We start from the raw sequence: 24,206 nt of genomic DNA, 5'->3' as shown, positions 1-24,206 counted from the left end.
TTCTAATCTTTCTGAAAAAAATTTAAAAAAAGGATTTATGGAACATCATTAGTAATTTTTCCTGATTAAGATTAATTTTAGAATTTTGATGACATGTTTTAAATAGGTTAAAATCCAATCTGCACTTTGTTAGAATACATAACAAATTGGACCAAGCTATATTTCTAACAAAGACAAATCATTATTTCTTCTAGATTTTCCAGAACAAAAATTTTAAAAGAAATTCAAAAGACTTTGAAATAAGATTTAAATTTGATTCTAGAGATTTTCAAGATTTGCCAGAATAATTTTTTTGAATTTTAATCATGATAAGTTTGAAGAAATATTTCACAAATATTCTTGTCGAAAAAACAGAAGCTAAAATGAAGAATTAAATTAAAATGTATTTATTATTCTTTACAATAAAAAAATTTGTTTTACTTGAACATTGATTTAAATTGTCAGGAAAGAAGAGGAAGGAATTTAAAAGGTAAAAAGGTATATGTGTTTAAAAATCCTAAAAATCATTTTAAGGTTGTATTTTTTTGCTAAAATTGTCTTTCTGAAAGTTATATGAAGGAAAGTAAAACAAATTAATGAATTTATTTAAACAAGTGAAGACCAAGTCTTTAAAATATTTTCTTGGATTTTCAAATTCTATTTGAGTTTTGTCTCTCTTAGAATTAAAAATGTCGGGCAAAGCGAGACCAGCTTGCTAGTAAATAAATACAATTTAAAAAATAGAGGCAGCTCACTGGTAAGTGCTGCTATTTGAGCTATTTTTAGAACAGGCCAGCGGGCTACTCATCTGGTCCTTACGGGCTACCTGGTGCCCGCGGGCACCGCGTTGGTGACCCCTGCTGTATATATATGTATGCAATACATTTTTGCTTTATCAATCAAAAATTACTAAACACATGTGCACTTACAACTTCCCAGTAGATGTAGTATAGACACAGAAAGATATGTGTACTTACATCTTCTTTACACAAGAACACATGTGTACTGACTGTTTCTACCCAGCAAAGGTAGTAAGTACACAAAAACACATGTGTTCTTCCTACTTCTACCCAGTAAGGGTAGTAAGCACACAAAAACACATGTGCGCTTACTACTGCTACTTAGTAGCAGTAGTAAGTACACATGTGCACTTACTGCTTCTACCCAGACGTGTGACTACCTTTAAATTCACAGGAACATATATGTACTTACTACTTCTAGCCAGTAGACGTAATATGTACAAACAAACACATGTGTACTTACTATTTCTGTTACGCAAGAACACATGTTTACTGACGACTTACACATGTGCGCTTAAAGGCCTACTGAAATGATTTTTTTTTATTTAAACGGGAATAGCAGATCCATTCTATGTGTCGTACTTGATCATTTCGCGATATTGCCATATTTTTGCTGAAAGGATTTAGTAGAGAAAATCGACGATAAAATTCGCAACTTTTGCTCGCTGATAAAAAAAAAAGCCTTGCCTGTACCGGAAGTAGCGTGACGTCACAGGAGCTAGGATTCCTCACAATTCCCCGTTGTTTACAATGGAGCGAGAGAGATTCGGACGGAGAAAGTGATGATTACCCCATTAATTTGAGCGAGGATGAAAGATTCGTAGATGAGGAACATTACAGTGAATGACATTCAGTGCCTTTTATCTCCACGACAATACATCGGCGAAATGCTTTAGCTACAAGCTAACGTGATAGCATCTTGCTTTAACTGCATATAGAAACAAAAGAAATAAACCCCTGACTGGAAGTATAGATAGAAAATCAACAATACTATTAAACCGTGGACATGTAAATACACGGTTAATGCTTTCCAGGCTGGCGAAGGTTACCAATGCTGTGCTAACGACGCCATTGAAGCTAACTTGGCAACCGGACTGCACAGAGCTATGCTAAAAACATTAGCTCTCCACCTACGCCAGCCAGCCCTCATTTGCTCATCAACACCCGTGCTCACCTGCGTTCCAGCGATCGGCAGAAGGACGAAGGACTTCACCCGATGCGTTTGGCGGCCCGGAGACGTAGGAAGTCAAGGTGAAGTCGGCGGCTGGCGCGGCTAGCGCGGCTAGCGCTCCAACAAAGTCCTCCTGGTTGTGTTGCTGTAGTCCGCGGCTAATACACTGATCCCACCTACAACTGTCTTCTTTGCAGCCTTCATTGTTCATTAAAAAAAATTGCAAAAGATGTCCAGAATACTGTGGAATTATGAAATGAAAACAGAGCTTTTTGTATAGGATTCTACGGGGTACCATAACTTCCGTTACTCGGACTTCGTCACGCGCATACGTCATCATACCGCGATGTTTCAGCCGGATATTTCCCGGGAATTTTAAAATGTCACTTTATAAGTTAACCCGGCCGTATTGGCATGTGTTGCAATGTTAAGATTTCATCATTGATATATAAACTATCAGACTGCATGGTCGGTAGTAGTGGCTTTCAGTAGGCCTTTAAACGCCTGTACGGATACTGAGTAAAAGTAGTAAATGCACAGGAACACGTGTACTTGCTACATCTACTGGGTAGACGTAGTAAGTACACAGAAACACATGTGCGCTTAGCAATGCTACTAAGTAGCAGTAGTAAGTACACAGGAACACAGGAAGTACACAGGAACAAGCGCTTTTCTGTAGCATTTCTCTCCCCCAAGCTGTACTGATGACAAGCACTGTACTAAGATAAGATGTCTCAAACAATTAAATGTATTTTTTTATTTTATTTTATTTTATTTGACAAAACAGCAGAACTATTCGTGTTAAATTGCTCAGTCATTTTACAAACTGTGGCACTCTACAGTATGCAACAGTGAAAAGTGTAACTCCGCCCAGTCGCCAGATGGCGATAGTGAGTTTGTGCGTTTAAAAGGCGCCGAAGAAGAATCTTCTACTTCCGCATTGTGCTGTCATGTACTGTACTCACCAGACAGGATGTTGAAACTTGATGATTTTTTTGGATTTAAAAAAGTAGGAACTGAGAAGAAATAAACCACAATTTACATGACGACGAACTGCAAGCAAGTCAAAGGCGAGTTTCTCTCATCAAATATGAAGATTTATCGGCTAAAGTTTCCTCATAGTTGTGCTTCGTTATAACCTGCGTGTCTTGTTTACCTTTATTTGTGAATCACTATATTATTATTATTATTGAACGTAATAATTGAAACACTCAGTTTGAAAGTTGTTGTTGCCGCTTTTGGTTACAGATCGTTATGCTAATACTCAACTAGTTTCTTCTCTCAGGTGTAATGTTTTATACTGTGTGTGTTTAGATGTAAAATGATGTTTGTTTATTGCAAGGTTGTCGTTTATCCGCAGATGTTGTTTCTTTTGCTGCTCATCTCCTGCTTGCCACAAGGGGGCGACAACTCTCCAATAAGTTGCTACAACGACAAAGGAGAGGCAACTGACTGGTAAATTCACCATTAAACACTATTACATTTATTTAGTTAATACGGCATTATTTATAACATATAGGCATTGCATTTATTTGATCCATTTATGGAAACCATTTATTTAGTTGTTTTTACATTTAGGCAAAAACATTTATGTTTCCCATTTATTTTGTTATTTTTAAAATTAATGTATTACATTTATATACATATTATTCCATTTATTTATTTATTATTTAATGTATGGAGTCATATTTATTTATTAATTTTATTTATTATTACATTATTTAATTTATTTATGTATTATATTTATTTATTATTACATGTATTTATTACATTTATGTATTTTTTATTAAATTTATGTATTCCATTTATTAATGTATTAAATTTATGTATTCCATTTATTTATTTATTACATTTATTTATTTTCATTACATGTATATATTTATTATTATATTTGTGTATTATTTTTTTAAATTATATTTATTTATTTAATATTCCATTTATGTATTCCATTTATTCATCAATTATTTCATTTTTGAATTCCATTTATTTATTATTCAATGTATGTGTTCCATTCATTTATTTATTTATTATTCTATTTATTTAATATTCCATTTATTTATGTATTATTCCATGTTTGGATTTCATTTATTTATTCATTTTATTTATTATTTCATCCATGTAATTACTATTGGTAAAACACAACACTATTGGTAAAAAAACACAACACTATTGGTAAAAACACAACACTATTGGTAAAAACACAACACTATTGGTAAAAAACACATTACTCTTGGTAAAAACACAACACTAGTGGTAAAAAAACACAACACTATTGGTTAGAAAACAACACTATTGATAAAAAAAAAAACACAACACTGTTGGTAAAAAAACACAACACTTTTGGTAAAAAACAACAACACCATTGGTTAAAAAAACCCAACACTATGGGTAAAAAAAACAACACTATTGGTAAAAAAACACAACACTATTGGTAAAAAAACACAACACTATCGGTAAAAACACAACACTATTGGTAAAAACACAACACTATTGGTAAAAACACAACACTATTGGTAAAAAACACATTACTCTTGGTAAAAACACAACACTAGTGGTAAAAACACAACACTATTGGTTAGAAAACAACACTATTGATAAAAAACACAACACTATTGGTAAAAAACACAACACTATTGGTAAAAACACAACACTATTGTTAAAAACACACAACACTATTGGTAAAAAAAACCCCCACAACACTGTTGGTAAAAAAAACACAACACTTTTGGTAAAAAACAACAACACTATTGGTAAAAAAAACACAATACTAATGGTAAAAAACACAACACTATTGGTAAAAAAAACACAACACTATTGGTAAAAACACAACACTATTGGTAAAAACACAACACTATTGGTAAAAAACACATTACTCTTGGTAAAAACACAACACTATTGGTAAAAAACACATTACTCTTGGTAAAAACACAACACTAGTGGTAAAAAACACAACACTATTGGTTAGAAAACAACACTATTGGTAAAAAACACAACACTATTGGTAAAAACACAACACTATTGGTAAAAACACACAACACTATTGGTAAAAAAAAAAAACACACAACACTATTGGTAAAAAAAAAAAACCACAACACTGTGGGTAAAAAAACAACACTTTTGGTAAAAAACAACAACACCATATTTTCGACAAATAAAACCTATGTGGATATGAGTAGTGTTTTGTTCTCAATATGCTGACACGCTGAGGAAGTGAGTTTCAACATTAGCACGTCTGTCGTGGCAATGTGAAACGTATGGAGACAGTCAAATCACATGATAAAATAATTCCTCATTTGTGGTTGCATATTGTGGACTACATGTACCAAGTTATATGGCAATCTGAAACATTTGAAACAGTAGCCTATTGGCATACCTTGGTAAAATGTCTCCTCTTTAGTTTTGGGCATGCTCTACTTATTTTCACCAGTATAACCATTGCTAGTGTTGGTTGTAGTTTGTTTTAGTCTTGGTTTTCTGATAGTACTGACAATAACCATATGATTGCCATTTGTAAGGGGGAGGAGACTACAGAATTTTGACCATGATTGCAGTACCATTTCTGGCCATTTTTTTTTAAAACATATGGCTCCTTTTTTAATATTACATTTATTTATATATATCATTCCATTTATGTATTCCATTTCTTGATATATTAGTCCATGTCTTTATTCCAAAGACTCTTCCATATCAATGACAGAGCTGGCTAACAAGTACACCTGTCATATTTCTCAACACGACGCTGACTCAGGTTCTACTTGTACAAACTGCCGAGTGACCACGACAGGAAGCCCCCCCGTGAAGGTCTGACGTATCTGCTGATGGACGAGGGCAGCTCAGGCTGGAGTAGCGGCAAGTGGAGCGTGAACGACACCTCAGGAGCACTGGGCATGACTGTGGGACAACTGTACTCGCAGGGAAAGGTACTCTTTTGTTTACCTTCTTAAAGCTGTTTGTTTGTATGCTAGCGATAAAAAAATAAAAACAAATAAAAAAGCGATACTTCTTCTGCAACTACTTAGTATCCGATCTTTTCACAAAGTCCTGATTGCTGAGAACATTTCCACTTCACTTCCTGTTGCCAATACTCTTGTTTTGAAAGAACTACACAGAAGTGGCCTACGTCCTTTATAATGACCAAAAGCCAACAGGGGGCGCTGGAGACAAATATGGTAGCAGAGGAGGCCACACAAAAGGTGATAAAAAAAAGCACGTGGAATCTATGAGAAGGTACATGCGTCAACATTACCTGTCCTCAGGTGTGGTCCTGCTGGATCACAATCAAGGCTTCTGGTTGGTCCACAGCACCCCAGTCTTCCCCCCTGTCCGTGACGCCGGACACTACAGCTACCCTGGCAGCGGCACCAGGAACGGCCAGAACTTCCTCTGCGTCACGTTCCCACTGGAACAGTTCCAATCTATTGGTAAAAAACACATCACTATTGGTAAAAAAAACCACATCACTATTGGTAAAAAAACACATTACTATTGGTAAAAACACAACACTATTGGTAAAAAACACATCACTATTGGTAAAAAAAACACATTACTATTGGTAAAAACACAACACTATTGGTAAAAAACACAACACTATTGGTAAAAACACAACACTATTGGTAAAAAACACAACACTATTGGTAAAAACACAACACTAGTGGTAAAAAACACATTACTATTGGTAAAAACACAACACTATTGGTAAAAAACACATCACTATTGGTAAAAAACACAACACTATTGGTAAAAACACAACACTAGTGGTAAAAAACACATTACTCTTGGTAAAAACACAACACTATTGGTTGGAAAATACTATTGGTAAAAACAACACTAATGGTAAAAAACACAACACTATTGGTAAAAACACAACACCATTGTTAAAAACACACAACACTATTGGTAAAAAAAAAAAACCACAACACTGTTGGTAAAAAAACACAACACTTTTGGTAAAAAACAACAACACCATTGGTTAAAAAAAACACAACACTATTGGTAAAAAAACACAACACTATTAGTAAAAAACACAACACTATTGGTAAAAAAACACAACACTATTGGTAAAAACACAACACTATTGGTAAAAACACAACATTATTGGTAAAAAACACATTACTCTTGGTAAAAACACAACACTAGTGGTAAAAAACAAAACACTATTGGTTAGAAAACAACACTATTGGTAAAAAACACAACACTATTGTTAAAAAAACACAACACTTTTGACAAAAAACAACAACACCATTGGTTAAAAAAACACAACACTATTGGTAAAAACACAACATTATTGGTAAAAACACAACACTATTGGTAAAAAACACATTACTCTTGGTAAAAACACAACACTATTGGTAAAACACACATTACTCTTGGTAAAAACACAACACTAGTGGTAAAAAACACAACACTATTAGTTAGAAAACAACACTATTGGTAAAAAACACAACACTATTGTTAAAAACACACAACACTATTGGTAAAAAAACAACAACACTGTTGGTAAAAAAAAACACAACACTATTGGTAAAAAACACAACACTATTGTTAAAAATCACAACACTATTGGTAAAAAAAACACAACACTATTGGTAAAAAAACCCACAACACTACTGGTAAAAAACACATTACTCTTGGTAAAAACACAACACTAGTGGTAAAAAACACAACACTATTGGTTAGAAAACAACACTATTGGTTAGAAAACAACACTATTGTTAAAAAACACAACACTATTGGTAAAAACACAACTCTATTGTTAAAAACACACAACACTATTGGTAAAAAAAACCACAACACTATTGGTCAAAAACACATTACGCTTGGTAAAAACACAACACTAGTGGTAAAAAGCACAACACTATTGGTAAAAAACACATTACGCTTGGTAAAAACACAACACTATTGGTAAAAAACACAACACTATTGGTTAGAAAACAACACTATTGGTAAAAACAACACTATTGGTAAAAAACACAACACTATTGGTTAAAAACACAACACTATTGTTAAAAACACACAACATTATTGGTAAAAACAACACTATTGGTAAAAAATACAACACTATTGTTAAAAACACAACACTATTGTTAAAAACACACAACACTGTTGGTAAAAAAACACAACACTTTTGGTAAAAAACAACATCCCCATTGGTTAAAAAAACACAACACTATTGGTAAAAAAAAAACACAACACTATTGGTAAAAAACACAACACTATTGGTAAAAAAACACAACACTATTGGTAAAAACACAACACTATTGGTAAAAAACACATCACTCTTGGTGAAAACACAACACTAGTGGTAAAAAACACAACACTATTGGTTAGAAAACAACACTATTGGTAAAAACAACACTATTGTTAAAAAACACAACACTATTGGTAAAAACACAACACTATTGTTAAAAACACACAACACTATTGGTAAAAAAAAACACAGCACTGTTGGTAAAAAAAACAACACTCTTGTTAAAAAAACACAACACTTTTGGTAAAAAACAACACCACCATTGGTTAAAAAAACAACACTATTGGTAAAACACACAACATGATACTTTCCCTCTTTTTATCAACAACTTTACACTCAAGGTATTTTCTGCTTATTCTACTTATTGTATATACTGTACTGTATTCACTTTGGCGTCTACTTACACACCCTGTTGTGTACTTACTGTATATACTCTGTTGTGTACTGACTGGTGTGCATTGACTGTTGTGTACTTACTGTGTTTTTCTTCTTCCTATGTTGTGTACTGATTGTGTTGCGTACTGACTGTAGCTACTCTGTTGTGTACTGACTGTGTTGTGTACTGACTCTGTTGCGTTCTATACTGACTGTGTTGCGCATTGACTGTGTAATGCACTGACTGTATACACTATTTTGTGTAGTGACTGTGTTGTGTACTGACGGTATATACTCTTTTGTGTACTGACTGTGTTGCACACTGACTGTATAGACTCTTGTGTACTGACTGTATGTACTGTTGTGGACTTGTTGTGTTGTGTACTGACTGTGTTGTGCACTGATTGTGTTGGGTACTCACTGTTTTGTGCACTGATTGTGTTGTGCACTTACTGGGTTGTACACTTTCTGTGTTGTGTACTGACTGTGTAGTGTACTGACTTTATATACTTTGTTGTGTACCGACTGTGTTGTGTACCCACTGTGTCATGTACCGACTGTGTTATGTAATGACTGTATATACTGTGTTGTGTACTGAATGTGTCGTGTATTGACTGTGTTGCGTACTGACTGTATATACTCTGTAGTGTACCGACTGTGTTGTGTACCCACTGTGTCATGTACTGACTGTGTTGTGTACTGACTGTATATACTGTGTTGTGTACTGAATGTGTCGTGTATTGACTGTGTTGCATACTGACTGTATATACGCTGTTGTGTACGACTGTGTTGTGTACCCACTGTGTCATGTACTGACTGTATATACTATGTTGTGTACCGACTGTGTTGTGTACCCACTGTGTCATGTACTGACTGTGTTGTGTACTGACTGTATATACTGTGTTGTGTACTGAGTGTGTCGTGTATTGACTGTGTTGTGTACTGACTGTATATACACTGTTGTGTACCGACTGTTGTGTACCCACTGTGTCATGTACCGACTGTGTTGTGTACTGACTGTATATACCCTGTTGTGTACCGACTGTGTTGTGTACCCACTGTGTCATGTACTGACTGTGTTGTGTACTGACTGTATATACTGTGTTGTGTACTGAATGTGTCGTGTATTGACTGAGTTGCGTACTGACTGTATACACACTGTTGTGTACCGACTGTGTTGTGTACCCACTGTGTCATGTACCGACTGTGTTGTGTACTGACTGTATATACCCTGTTGTGTACCGACCGTGTTGTGTACCCACTGTGTCATGTACCGACTGTGTTGTGTACTGACTGTATATACTGTGTTGTGTACTGAATGTGTCGTGTATTGACTGTGTTGCGTACTGACTGTATACACGCTGTTGTGTACCGACTGTGTTGTGTACCCACTGTGTCATGTACCGACTGTGTTATGTACTGACTGTAAATACTGTGTTGTGTACTGAATGTGTCGTGTATTGACTGTGTTGCGTACTGACTGTATATACTCTGTAGTGTACCGACTGTGTTGTGTACCCACTGTGTCATGTACTGACTGTGTTGTGTACTGACTGTATATACTGTGTTGTGTACTGAATGTGTCGTGTATTGACTGTGTTGCATACTGACTGTATATACGCTGTTGTGTACGACTGTGTTGTGTACCCACTGTGTCATGTACTGACTGTATATACTATGTTGTGTACCGACTGTGTTGTGTACCCACTGTGTCATGTACTGACTGTGTTGTGTACTGACTGTATATACTGTGTTGTGTACTGAGTGTGTCGTGTATTGACTGTGTTGTGTACTGACTGTATATACACTGTTGTGTACCGACTGTTGTGTACCCACTGTGTCATGTACCGACTGTGTTGTGTACTGACTGTATATACCCTGTTGTGTACCGACTGTGTTGTGTACCCACTGTGTCATGTACTGACTGTGTTGTGTACTGACTGTATATACTGTGTTGTGTACTGAATGTGTCGTGTATTGACTGAGTTGCATACTGACTGTATACACGCTGTTGTGTACCGACTGTGTTGTGTACCCACTGTGTCATGTACCGACTGTGTTGTGTACTGACTGTATATACCCTGTTGTGTACCGACCGTGTTGTGTACCCACTGTGTCATGTACCGACTGTGTTGTGTACTGACTGTATATACTGTGTTGTGTACTGAATGTGTCGTGTATTGACTGTGTTGCGTACTGACTGTATACACGCTGTTGTGTACCGACTGTGTTGTGTACCCACTGTGTCATGTACCGACTGTGTTATGTACTGACTGTAAATACTGTGTTGTGTACTGAATGTGTCGTGTATTGACTGTGTTGCGTACTGACTGTATATACTCTGTAGTGTACCGACTGCGTTGTGTACCCACTGTGTCATGTACTGACTGTGTTGTGTACTGACTGTATATACTGTGTTGTGTACTGAATGTGTCGTGTATTGACTGTGTTGCGTACTGACTGTATATACGCTGTTGTGTACGACTGTGTTGTGTACCCACTGTGTCATGTACTGACTGTATATACTATGTTGTGTACCGACTGTGTTGTGTACCCACTGTGTCATGTACTGACTGTGATGTGTACTGACTGTATATACTGTGTTGTGTACTGAGTGTGTCGTGTATTGACTGTGTTGCGTACTGACTGTATATACACTGTTGTGTACCGACTGTGTTGTGTACCAACTGTGTTGTGTACTGACTGTATATACCCTGTTGTGTACCGACTGTGTTGTGTACCCACTGTGTCATGTACTGACTGTGTTGTGTACTGACTGTATATACTGTGTTGTGTACTGAATGTGTCGTGTATTGACTGTGTTGCGTACTGACTGTATATACACTGTTGTGTACCGACTGTGTTGTGTACCTACTGTGTCATGTACCGACTGTGTTGTGTACTGACTGTATATACCCTGTTGTGTACCGACTGTGTTGTGTACCCACTGTGTCATGTACTGACTGTGTTGTGTACTGACTGTATATACTGTGTTGTGTACTGAATGTGTCGTGTATTGACTGTGTTGCGTACTGACTGTATATACTCTGTAGTGTACCGACTGCGTTGTGTACCCACTGTGTCATGTACTGACTGTGTTGTGTACTGACTGTATATACTGTGTTGTGTACTGAATGTGTCGTGTATTGACTGTGTTGCGTACTGACTGTATATACGCTGTTGTGTACGACTGTGTTGTGTACCCACTGTGTCATGTACTGACTGTATATACTATGTTGTGTACCGACTGTGTTGTGTACCCACTGTGTCATGTACTGACTGTGATGTGTACTGACTGTATATACTGTGTTGTGTACTGAGTGTGTCGTGTATTGACTGTGTTGCGTACTGACTGTATATACACTGTTGTGTACCGACTGTGTTGTGTACCAACTGTGTTGTGTACTGACTGTATATACCCTGTTGTGTACCGACTGTGTTGTGTACCCACTGTGTCATGTACTGACTGTGTTGTGTACTGACTGTATATACTGTGTTGTGTACTGAATGTGTCGTGTATTGACTGTGTTGCGTACTGACTGTATATACACTGTTGTGTACCGACTGTGTTGTGTACCTACTGTGTCATGTACCGACTGTGTTGTGTACTGACTGTATATACCCTGTTGTGTACCGACTGTGTTGTGTACCCACTGTGTCATGTACTGACTGTGTTGTGTACTGACTGTATATACTGTGTTGTGTACTGAATGTGTCGTGTATTGACTGTGTTGCGTACTGACTGTATACACGCTGTTGTGTACCGACTGTGTTGTGTACCCACTGTGTCATGTACCGACTGTGTTATGTAATGACTGTATATACTGTGTTGTGTACTGAATGTGTCGTGTATTGACTGTGTTGCGTACTGACTGTATATACTCTGTAGTGTCATGTACTGACTGTGTTGTGTACTGACTGTATATACTGTGTTGTGTACTGAATGTGTCGTGTATTGACTGTGTTGCGTACTGACTGTATATACGCTGTTGTGTACAACTGTGTCATGTACTGACTGTGTTGTGTACTGACTGTATATACTGTGTTGTGTACTGAATGTGTCGTGTATTGACTGTGTTGCGTACTGACTGTATATACGCTGTTGTGTACGACTGTGTTGTGTACCCACTGTGTCATGTACTGACTGTATATACTATGTTGTGTACCGACTGTGTTGTGTACCCACTGTGTCATGTACTGACTGTGTTGTGTACTGACTGTATATACTGTGTTGTGTACTGAATGTGTCGTGTATTGACTGTGTTGCGTACTGACTGTATATACACTGTTGTGTACCGACTGTGTTGTGTACCCACTGTGTCATGTACCGACTGTGTTGTGTACTGACTGTATATACCCTGTTGTGTACCGACTGTGTTGTGTACCCACTGTGTCATGTACTGACTGTGTTGTGTAATGACTGTATATACTGTGTTGTGTACTGAATGTGTCGTGTATTGACTGTGTTGCGTACTGACTGTATATACTCTGTAGTGTACCGACTGTGTTGTGTACCCACTGTGTCATGTACTGACTGTGTTGTGTACTGACTGTATATACTGTGTTGTGTACTGAATGTGTCGTGTATTGACTGTGTTGCGTACTGACTGTATATACGCTGTTGTGTACGACTGTGTTGTGTACCCACTGTGTCATGTACTGACTGTATATACTATGTTGTGTACCGACTGTGTTGTGTACCCACTGTGTCATGTACTGACTGTGTTGTGTACTGACTGTATATACTGTGTTGTGTACCGACTGTGTTGTGTACCGACTGTGTTGCGTACTGACTGTATATACCCTGTTGTGTACCGACTGTGTTGTGTACCCACTGTGTCATGTACTGACTGTGTTGTGTACTGACTGTATATACTGTGTTGTGTACTGAATGTGTCGTGTATTGACTGTGTTGCATACTGACTGTATATACGCTGTTGTGTACAACTGTGTTGTGTACCCACTGTGTCATGTACCGACTGTGTTGTGTACTGACTGTATATACTGTGTTGTGTACCCACTGTGTCATGTACTGACTGTGTTGTGTACTGACTGTATATACTGTGTTGTGTACTGAATGTGTCGTGTATTGACTGTGTTGCGTACTGACTGTATACACGCTGTTGTGTACCGACTGTGTCATGTACCGACTGTGTTATGTACTGACTGTATATACTGTGTTGTGTACAGACTGTGTTGTGTACCCACTGTGTCATGTACCGACTGTGTTATGTACTGACTGTATATACTGTGTTGTGTACAGACTGTGTCGTGTACGGCAAGAAACACGGATGAAATTGTGTATCTTTTGACACCAGGAGAGCAGCTTCAGATCAATCAGCTGATAGTGTACGACTGTGACGTCCCACAATCCTTTGCGCCGTCCGTGCCAGCTCTGGCTGCCCTGTGCAACAACAGTCACGTCAAGACGGCGTCCAATCGCAGCGTCACGCTGACCTCCAAGGGCGGCACCGACTTCATCAGCTTCGCCAAAGGAGCCGCTTTTAACGACGGTACTTGTTTGAATACGGTCCGCCTCTAATTTGTTTCCCACAGGAAGTCATGGAAATAGAAATAATGCCTTGTCGCCGTACTACAAAGTTTCTTAGTTTTTAAAAGTAGAAAGAAGTTAGGCAGTGTTCACGCGGACTGACGGTGTATCACATGCCGCACATTAAGGACATTAAAGGCCTACTGAAACCCACTACTACCGACCACGCAGTCTGATAGTTTATATATCAATGATGAAATCTTAACATTATAACACATGCCAATACGGCCGGGTTAACTTATAAAGTGACATTTTAAATTTGCCGCTAAACTTCCGGTTCGAAACGCCTCTGAGGATGACGTATGCGCGTGACGTAGACCGGCGAACACGGGTATGCCTTCCACATTGAAGCCAATACGAAAAAGCTCTGTTTTCATTTCATAATTCCACAGTATTCTGGACATCTGTGTTCGTGAATCTGTTGCAATCATGTTCATTGCATTATGGAGAAGGAAGCTGAGCAAGCAAAGAAGAAAGTTGTCGGTGCGAAATGGACGTATTTTTCGAACGTAGTCAGCCACAACAGTACACAGCCGGCGCTTCTTTGTTTACATTCCCGAAAGATGCAGTCAAGATGGAAGAACTCGGATAACAGAGACTCTAACCAGGAGGACTTTTGACTTGGATACACAGACGCCTGTAGAGAACTGGGACAACACAGACTCTTACCAGGATTACTTTGATTTGGATGACAAAGACGCAGACGTGCTACTGTGAGTATGCAGCTTTGGCTTCTAAACATTTGATCGCTTGACCGTATGTGCGCAACTTTTTTTTGCGTATGTACGTAACTTTTTAAAAATATATAAGCTTTATGAACCTTGGGTTAGGTGAACGGTCTTTTGGGCTGAGTGATTGTGTGTGTTGATCAGGTGTTTGAATTGTATTGGCGTGTTCTATGGAGCTAGGAGCTAGCAGAGGAGCTAGGAGCTAGCGTAACAAACACGCAGGTGTTTTTATGCAGGATTAATTTGTGGCATATTAAATATAAGCCTGGTTGTGTTGTGGCTAATAGAGTATATATATGTCTTGTGTTTATTTACTGTTGTAGTCATTCCCAGCTGAATATCAGGTCACCCCCGGCTCTCACAGCATCTTCCCTATCTGAATAGCTTCAACTCCCCACTAGTCCTTCACTTGCACTTTACTCATCCACAAATCTTTCATCCTCGCTCAAATTAATGGGGAAATTGTCGCTTTCTCGGTCCGAATCTCTCTCACTTCATGCGGCCATCATTGTAAACAATAGGGAACTTTGCGTATATGTTCAACTGACTACGTCACGCTACTTCCGGTAGGGGCAAGCCTTTTTTTTATCAGATACCAAAAGTTGCAATCTTTATCGTCGTTGTTCTATACTAAATCCTTTCAGCAAAAATATGGCAATATCGCGAAATGATCAAGTATGACACATACCTGTAGAATAGATCTGCTATCCCCGTTTAAATAAAAAAAATTCATTTCAGTAGGCATTTAAGGAGCAGGACACAAACATTAGCTAAATTAGCTAAGGCTGTAGTGGATTTACATAATTCACCCACAAAACTTTAGTTATTGTCTGAGAGTTCCGGTCGGACGAGTTTTCGTAGGTTGTTGCACTAAAAAGCCATGGATGTAAAGATACTGCTCCTTTACTGGTTTAAAAACAAAGTCTGAATGTCATTCAAACAATTATAATATAATAATATATATAATACTATGACACAGAATAGGTAATAAAATGAGCTGTAACTGAGCTATCAGATCTTGTTATTGTTCATGTGCCTGATGGCCGAGAGGAAAAAACTGTTCAGGTGGCGGCAGGTGTGGGTCTGGATGGACCGTAGTCTCCTGCCTGAGGGGAACGCCTTGTTATCATTTGCCATTCAGACATCTCATGGGCCTCGCCGCTCCACATGGTCCCGAAGCCAGACGGGGGCTGGCGTCCATGCGACGACTGCCGCCGCCTCATTGATGCCACCATGCCTGACCGCTACCCAGTCCCCCCACAACCAGGACTTCTTTGCACATCTGGTGGAGAAGTTCCTGTTCTCTAAAGTGGACCTTGTACAGGGTTACCACAAAGTCCCCGTGTACCCTGCAGACATCGCTAAGACGGCTGTGGTGACTCCTATGGGGTTGTTTGAGTTCCTCAGGATGCCTTTCAAGTTGAAGAATGCGGCCGTCAAAGGAGGAAGTTGTTACTGCCTTTCCGCGTCAAGTCCGAGGGCTCAGAGAATTTCTCGGGATGGTTACATTTTATCACCGATTCATCAGTCAGGTGGCCCACATCATGCGCCCGCTGTACGAGGTCCCAAAAGCAGGACCTCCAAACAGAATGTCGACCCGACAGCAATGCCAGCTGTCGTTCACCTCGGAGTACACCACAGACAGCCGACACATCTCGGGCGAGTCGAACATTGTCGCCGACTGCCTCTCGAGAAGGATTATCAGCACGGTGCAGTTGGGGCTTGACTACTCGAGGACGGGTGCGGAATAGGACTCTGACCGCGAGATTCAGATGCTCAAAGGTTCGGACACTGGACTGCACCTAGAGTAGGTCGCGGTCGGTGACCCAGGGCTCAGGCTGTGGCCCGAGGTCTTAACTGGCCAGCCTAGGCCCCTAGTCCCTATTGGCTGGCAGTGGGCTGTTTTTGAGGCGATCCACAACCTCTCCCATCCTGGCAGAAAGGCCTCTGCGAGTCTGGTGGCTCAGAAGTTAGTCTGGAGGGGGCTGAAGAAAGACGTACGGGCCTGGGTAGACTCATGTGTGGCCTGTCAGCGTGCAAAAGTGCACCGCCACACCAAGGCCCTGTTCGAGCAGTTTGCTGTCCCTAAGAGGAGGTTCGACCATCTTAACACCGACCTGGTGGGCCCACTTACCCCTTCAAACGTTATCACCTACCTCCTCATTATGGTGGACAGGACGACCCGCTGGCCAGAAGCCGGTCCCCTCGCGTCAACATTGTCCACTGACGTGGCCCGGGCGTTCATCAGCACGTGGGTCGCAAGCTTCGGAATTCCTTACGACTTCTTACTTACCAGGGTGCGCAGTTTACCTCGGAGATCTGGAACTGGGTGCCCGGGGGTAAAGCTGCACCCCACCACCGCATAACACCCCCAGGCTAACGGCCTGTGTGACCGATTCCACCGCTCTATGAAGGCTGCTCTGCGTGCCGGTTTGACCAATGGCAACTGGGTAGAGAAACACCCCTGGGTCATGCTAGGCCTCAGAACTGCCCCCAAAAAGGACCTACAGTCCTCGTCTGCCGAGCTTGCCTACGAACAGGTGCTGCGAGTTCCGGTGAATTTAATTCCAGATGCCAATACACTCTGGTCTGCGCCTAGACAGCGGTCTTCCCTGCTGAAGCCCACCCAGAGCATTTACACATGTCCCTACATCACAGCACGGCATCCCTTTATCTCGGGTGCCACCTTGCTTGTGCTCAGCGGTTTTCGTCTTCCTCCTTCATGACGCCCACCATGGACCGATGCACCCTACTTTCCCCCCCTTACGACGACCCGTTTAAGGTCCTACAGCACGGGGATAAGAGCCTGGTCGTGGACGTTGAAGGCAGAATTCAGACTGTTTCCATTGATAGGATTAAGACGGCCCACATAGATATTTGCCAACGCCGCGGCCACCCCCCATGCCCTACACCCCTAATCCGGTCAGGGTCTTCTCTGCCCTGTCAGCGCCATGGACCCCCAACCCTGGGAGCCGTCTAGTTGAACCCGCTACGTCCCTCCCACCCTCAGCCCCTGCTGTCTGTACCTGCTGTGGTCGGGCCACCCTCCCACGTCTGCAGCTGACGTACGGATGGTTGACAGAGCTTCAGGCTGCATGTTAAGAGGTGTAGTGAAGCTTCTAAAAAAACCCACACATTTAATGGTATACACAGGCCGGGTCATATTACTGTTTAATCAAAAAGTGGACTATAATAAAATGTATTTCGTCTTAATAAAAATAATGTCTTGTGAGTTAAAACAAACCTGACCTCTCTGCCCATCCAGACTTGTACCAACCGTGGGTGGCCCCCACCCTGCAGTCCGACCTTCTGGTCCAGTTCTGGTACAACACGCCAGGTACCCTGCCCTCGGACTGCAAGCGAGGCTGGAAAGTTCTGGACATCACACAAATTTCCCCGAACGGCACCTTCAGCTTCAAAAGCACCAAGGACCACTCCAAGTGGGCCGTCAGCGTCAAGGCGGCGGAGGCGGGTGGAGGGTGGGTGTGTGTCGGCGACATAAACCGCAACCAAGCCGAGGAGAAGCGAGGTGGCGGCACCGTGTGCCAGCGCCATGCCGCCGTGTGGAAAGCGTACCGAATCGCGGCACAGGAATGCCAGGCGTGCGAGCACGGAACGATCAAGTGTTGACTTGCAGGAAAATTAAAATTGTTTGATTTCCTCATTTAGCTTTTTTTTAAGATCATCTGAAAAGTGCTTGTTTATTTATAGATATTTTATCATTCACATTTAAATGTTGCTGTCTGACTATGCTTGAAAAATATAAAATTTAAAAAAACTTTAAATAAAACTTTTTTTTAAATAAATTGTAATTTTAAAAAAAATTACAGACAATTATTCAGTTTATGTATAAAAATGCTAATATTTAAAGGTTAAAATTATAAAAAAATATTGCATTATTTTTCCAGATATATATATATACTGTATATATATACATACATAAACATATATACAATTATATATATACTCAAACATATACATACACATACATACATGTGCGTATACATATGTGTGTACACATTTATATACATACATGTGTACACACATATATACATACTGTACATATATATGTCTGCTTAAACACAAACATACATATATACATACATATACACAAACATATATATACGAACATATATGTGCATATACACACAGTATATATATACATATACACACACACTCACATATATACATATATTAACATGTACACATATAAACTTATACACACATAGATATACATACATATGTCTATATATAACCACACACAGTATATGTGTATATATGTATGTATATCTATATATACAAACACACACTCGCAAATATTAATATATAAATATCTATATGCAATATATATATATATATATATATATATATATATATATATATATATATATATATATATATATATATATATCTACGCACACACACACACACAAGTATACACATACATATATATGTACATACATATACAGTATATACATACACGTATACATACTAATAATAATGGATTAGATTTATATAGCGCTTTTCTAGACACTCAAAGTGCTTCACAGAGAAGTGAGAACCCATCATTCATTCACACCTGGTGGTGGTAGGCTACTTTCATAGCCACAGTTGCCCTGGGGTAGACTGACGGAAGCGTATATATATATATATATATATATATATATATATATATATATATATATATATATATATATATATATATATATATATATATATATACACACATATACATACATATATATATATATATATATATATATATATACACACATATACATACATATATATATATATATATATATATATATATATATATATATATATATATATATATATATATATATATATATACACAGTATATATATATATATATATATATACATATATATATATGTGTGTGTGTATGTATATAGACTGAATGCATGTGTGTGTTCATGTAAGCTCCCAGGTCTCTGGTGGGCGAGATACTTTTTTTGATATATAAACTAAATATTGACAGTGTCCGACAAAAAGAATGTATCAAAACATTTTATGTTTTCCTTTTTGGTCTTCACCCAACAATTCGGGAAAAAAACAAAAAGTATTTTTCTCCTTGTTTGCTTAAAAATGTAAATATTTGCACATGCAGTACATGTTTTTTTGACAGTATTCAATGATAATAATACGAATATTAACAAGCGTTCAAAGAGGACAACAGACTAGACATGAAGGCAGATTATTTTTAATAAAACCAAAAATATTACACGACATCAACCAAGAAGGACAACATGTCATATAAAAGTAGATCATGTCTGCATAAAAATAGGGCTTTAATATGAATATTTACACTGTAATGCAATGAAGTGAGCACCTGGGCGAGAAAGGCACTCAAACAATCAGGAGCATTATGTAAATTTATTATAAGGATTATTTTTATTACGAGCCAGAATCCTCTCTCTGGCGCCGCGATGCTTCAGCCAATCAGGAAGCTTCATAGCAACCAGCACGTAACCAGGTCACTGGACGCTTTGACCCGGAAAATCAGACTATTCACACAACGTTTTGAAAAGTTGGGACCAAATTAAAAGAATCGTAATAAATCACCCCGAATGACACAAAGTCTGCAACCTTCACGGACGTTTGAGGAGTAATCAACTCGTGTTAGCTAAAGTTAGCTAACACAACTTACTTGGCTTGCTAAAGTTAGCCTCGCACTTTTTTCACTTGGAAAGCATTAAAACAAAACATTTTTTTCTTTTTAAACATTTGCATCCACTTGTGCCATGCTAACAGTCGCCGACATCAATTTAAAATAAAACCAACCGATCAAAGTGAGTTTTTGCAACTTATTTCTTATTTCAATTGCCATCATTAGCCAACAAACGTAACCAATGTGTGCGTGTTGCAAACTTTATGTGCTAAAAGCGGAATAAAACGCTAAAAACAGTCACTTTGAAAGCACCGTTGTGCTAAGCTAACAATTAGCGTGAAGACAATGGTGGTTTAAATTTAGCACCAATAAAGTTGTTACATTTTTGCACATCAAGCTAATGTTAGCCGCGCTCATGCTAGCTAACACTAGGCAATTTTTAGCGACTTTATTCATAAAGCCCTTTAACGAACAAACATAGTTGTCAAATAAGAGCTATGAGGGAGAAAAGATAATACAAATATTATTTCCAGTGTATGAGGAAATTATAGGCGATATTAAAATACTTAGTTCAATTTTACAATGAAATAGAACGACGTGGGATGTTTATTTTGCTGGGGTTTTTTTTTTATCGGTGAAGTACGTTGAAGTCCATGCTAACGTAAACACAATGTTGAAGGAAAATATAGAAACTAATAACTTACATGAGACGTTTCAGTGTTTTGGGACGGACAAATGTTTTTGTCGCCATGGAAACGTCATCATCATCACCCTTTGAGACATTTCCCAAAGTGGGGATTGAGTTGCGATGACTTGAAAAAAACACAAGTAATAAAAAGGAGAATCTATTCTTCCTCCAGTGGTGAGTCCGCGATGCTTGCTGGATGTCGGTCACATCAGGACGTCTTTTCTAATACTGAACAAGTGATGACGTACAAAATACAATCAAATAAGAACATCGCATACACACTAAAATATTACATTCATAAAAGTAAAAGTGTCACATAATTCCTGTGAAATAAAAGCAACATAAGGAAGAATTAAATAAAATATTAACAACAAAATGAGGTAAAAAATAAAATAAAATACACATTTAGTAAGAGCAATGGAAGAACACTTTGGCATTAAATAAAATACATTTTGAAAACAAAGCAGAAAAGAGATCCAATGAAAGGTACTCTGAGAAAGGAGAAATACATTATATAAAGGAAAATGACAAGAAAAAATAGATGGAATACATTTAAATTAAAAAGAGGAGATGATGATATTATAAAAAAAGTTAATATAATAAAATAAAAATGACAAAAAATGGATGAAATAAATTCAAATCAAAACAATGGATTAAGAAAAAAATACACACAAAAAAAATGACAGAAAATATTCACAAAATTTAAAAAAATGACAGAAAAATGGATGGATTACATTTAAATTTAAAAGGTTGTGAAATTAAAAAAATGATACCAAAATAAAACAAAAGTGACAGACAAAATGGATGAAATAAATCCAAATTAAAGAAAAGAGATCATGAAATTAGAAAAAGTTAACACAATAAAATAAAAATGGCAGAAACAATGGGTAAAATGAAGGCAAATACATTTTACCATGGAATTACAAAAAAAAAAAAAAAAAGACAGAAAAAACGATAAAATAAACGTCATTACAATTAACCATGAAATTGGAAAAAGGTGACAAAGAATAAAAATGCATAAAATTTACCATGGAGTTTGAAAAAGTTAAAATGACAGAAAAAATGTATACATTTAAATAAAAAAGACAATGGAATTAGAAAAAAGTTATAGTAAAATAAAAATGACGGGGAAAAATGGATACAATAAGTTAACAAAATATATATATATATTTTGGATAAAATAAATGTACATAAAAAAGACAACGGAATGAGAAAAAGTTTACAAAATAACATAAAAATGACAGAAAAATGTATCAAATAAATGTGAACAAAAAGTTAACAAAATAAATGACAAAAAACGATAAGAAAAAAATGGATAGAATTAATGTACATACCATATAGAAATGACAGAAAAATGGATCAAATAAATGTAAATACAATTTACCATGGAATTATAAAAAGGTAAAGTAAAATAAAAATGACAGAAAATGGATAAAATAAATTAGAATAAAAAAAGAGGTCATTAAATGAGAAGTTGATATAAGATGAAATAAAGTGGGAGTTAAAAGTCCACATTACCTGTGATCAAAAGAGCGTTCGGACGAGTCGCCTCCCCTTGGCTTTGATTCGAGGATAAGTGGCGCTCGTCTCTGATTGGCTGATTGATGGCGAGCCAAGGGGCGTGTTTGCGTCTTTCCTTCTCAGCAGGAAGTCCACGCTGGACGACGTCATGGCGTAAAAGACGTTTCCTGTGGCGGGGATGATGAGCTCTGAGGGAAGAAGACATCATTATTATTATTATTATTATTATTATTATTATTATTATTATATGTCAGCGTGGAGAAAACATTATTATTATGATTATTATTTGTCAGCGTGGAGAAGATGCTCACCTTTCCCTTCAGGCAGGAGTTGGATCAGCTCATATCTGGACGCCTGCTTGGGGTCCTGATTGTGCTTCTCCAGGGCGGCGCTGACGGCGGCGGGCGTCTTGTCGTTGCTGGTGACCTGAGAGAAGAGCGATGAGCTGAGGCGCACTTAGCACGCTCCGCAGGATGCTCACCAGGATGCTCCTGTACAGGTTCCCGTCCTGCAGGTCCATGCCGATCCTGATGATGCGCATGTCGGGCCCCGAGCCCTTAGCGCCGTTGGCCGGGGTGTTGCCGCAGGAGGCGGAGCGGCGGTGAGATTTGGGCGGCGTGCTGGGAGCCGGCGGGGCGGGGGAGGAGGCATCACCGACGGGAGGCGACGTGTCCACGTCCAAGCAGGACACGGACGGAGACTTCATGTGCTGACGTCAAAAATAGGTTTAGGGTCAGTTTCTCCTTTATAGTCTTTCTGCATGAATGAGGATTTGAATGAGAATATTCTCATGTCAAAATCAAAATCACCCCCAACGTTTGTGCTACAATTTTTTGGTGTGTATTATATTTTGTATGTTAACGTCTTACCATTCATAACCAGCTCCATGAAACGTCAACAACATAAAAACTATAAAATGTTAACATAACAACTTTAACATAAACATAACATAAAAAGTATGAAGCGTTAGTAACATTAAAACTGTAAGACGTTAACATAAAAACTGTAAAATGTGAACATAACTTTAACATGTTAATACCATAAAAACTATAAAACTTTAGTAACATTAAAACTGTAAGACGTTAATAACATGAAAACTATAAAACGTTAATAACATAAAAACTATAAAACGTTAGTAACATTAAAACCGTAAACATCAATAACATAAAAACTATAAATTGTTAATATTCCAAAACTGTAAAACGTTAATGACATAAAAACTATAAAAAGTTAATAACATAAAAAGTGTAAAACATTAACAACACAAAAACGTTAATAACATAAAAACTATAAATTGTTAACATAAAACGATAAAACGTTAATATCAAAACTGTAAAACGTTAACATAAAAACTGTAATACATTAATAACACAAAAACCTTAGCATAAAAACTATGAAACGTTAACATAAAACGATAAAACGTTAACACGAAAACTGTAAAACGCTAATAACATAAAATCGGTAAATCGCTAGTAACATAAAAACTATAAAACGTTGATAACATAAAAACTGTA

At 38.0% G+C, this 24,206-nt stretch overlaps 2 protein-coding genes across 3 annotated transcripts in view; one reads left to right on the top strand and one right to left on the bottom strand.

Annotated features, from left to right (window-relative positions):
* The first annotated feature begins 2,890 nt into the window (after positions 1–2,890).
* Positions 2,891–18,627, top strand: dnase2 (deoxyribonuclease II, lysosomal). Its single transcript, XM_062028721.1, has 7 exons — positions 2,891–3,020; positions 3,311–3,405; positions 5,699–5,870; positions 6,050–6,143; positions 6,207–6,371; positions 13,891–14,085; positions 18,117–18,627. The coding sequence occupies exons 2-7, from the start codon at positions 3,311–3,313 to the stop codon at positions 18,479–18,481; spliced, it is 1,086 nt and encodes a 361-aa protein (XP_061884705.1). The 5' UTR covers positions 2,891–3,020; the 3' UTR covers positions 18,482–18,627.
* Positions 18,628–20,066: 1,439 nt separating this feature from the next.
* The window catches only part of rgl2 (ral guanine nucleotide dissociation stimulator-like 2), a 92,052-nt gene continuing 87,912 nt past the window's right edge, over positions 20,067–24,206 (bottom strand). For both annotated transcript variants that reach the window (XM_062029214.1, XM_062029215.1), the window contains exons 18-21: positions 23,174–23,401; positions 23,004–23,118; positions 22,690–22,880; positions 20,067–21,662 (exon numbers count right to left, since the gene is read on the bottom strand). In XM_062029214.1, coding sequence (XP_061885198.1) covers positions 22,696–22,880; positions 23,004–23,118; positions 23,174–23,401 — 528 coding nt within the window. In that variant the 3' untranslated portion in view covers positions 20,067–21,662; positions 22,690–22,695. The remainder of the gene's footprint in view (positions 21,663–22,689; positions 22,881–23,003; positions 23,119–23,173; positions 23,402–24,206) is intronic.

Source organism: Entelurus aequoreus, linkage group LG20 (genome assembly GCF_033978785.1).
Source record: "Entelurus aequoreus isolate RoL-2023_Sb linkage group LG20, RoL_Eaeq_v1.1, whole genome shotgun sequence".
Lineage (NCBI taxonomy): Eukaryota > Metazoa > Chordata > Actinopteri > Syngnathiformes > Syngnathidae > Entelurus > Entelurus aequoreus.
The sequence above is the reverse complement of the archived record's forward strand: the minus strand, read 5'-3'. Positions and strand labels throughout refer to the sequence as shown.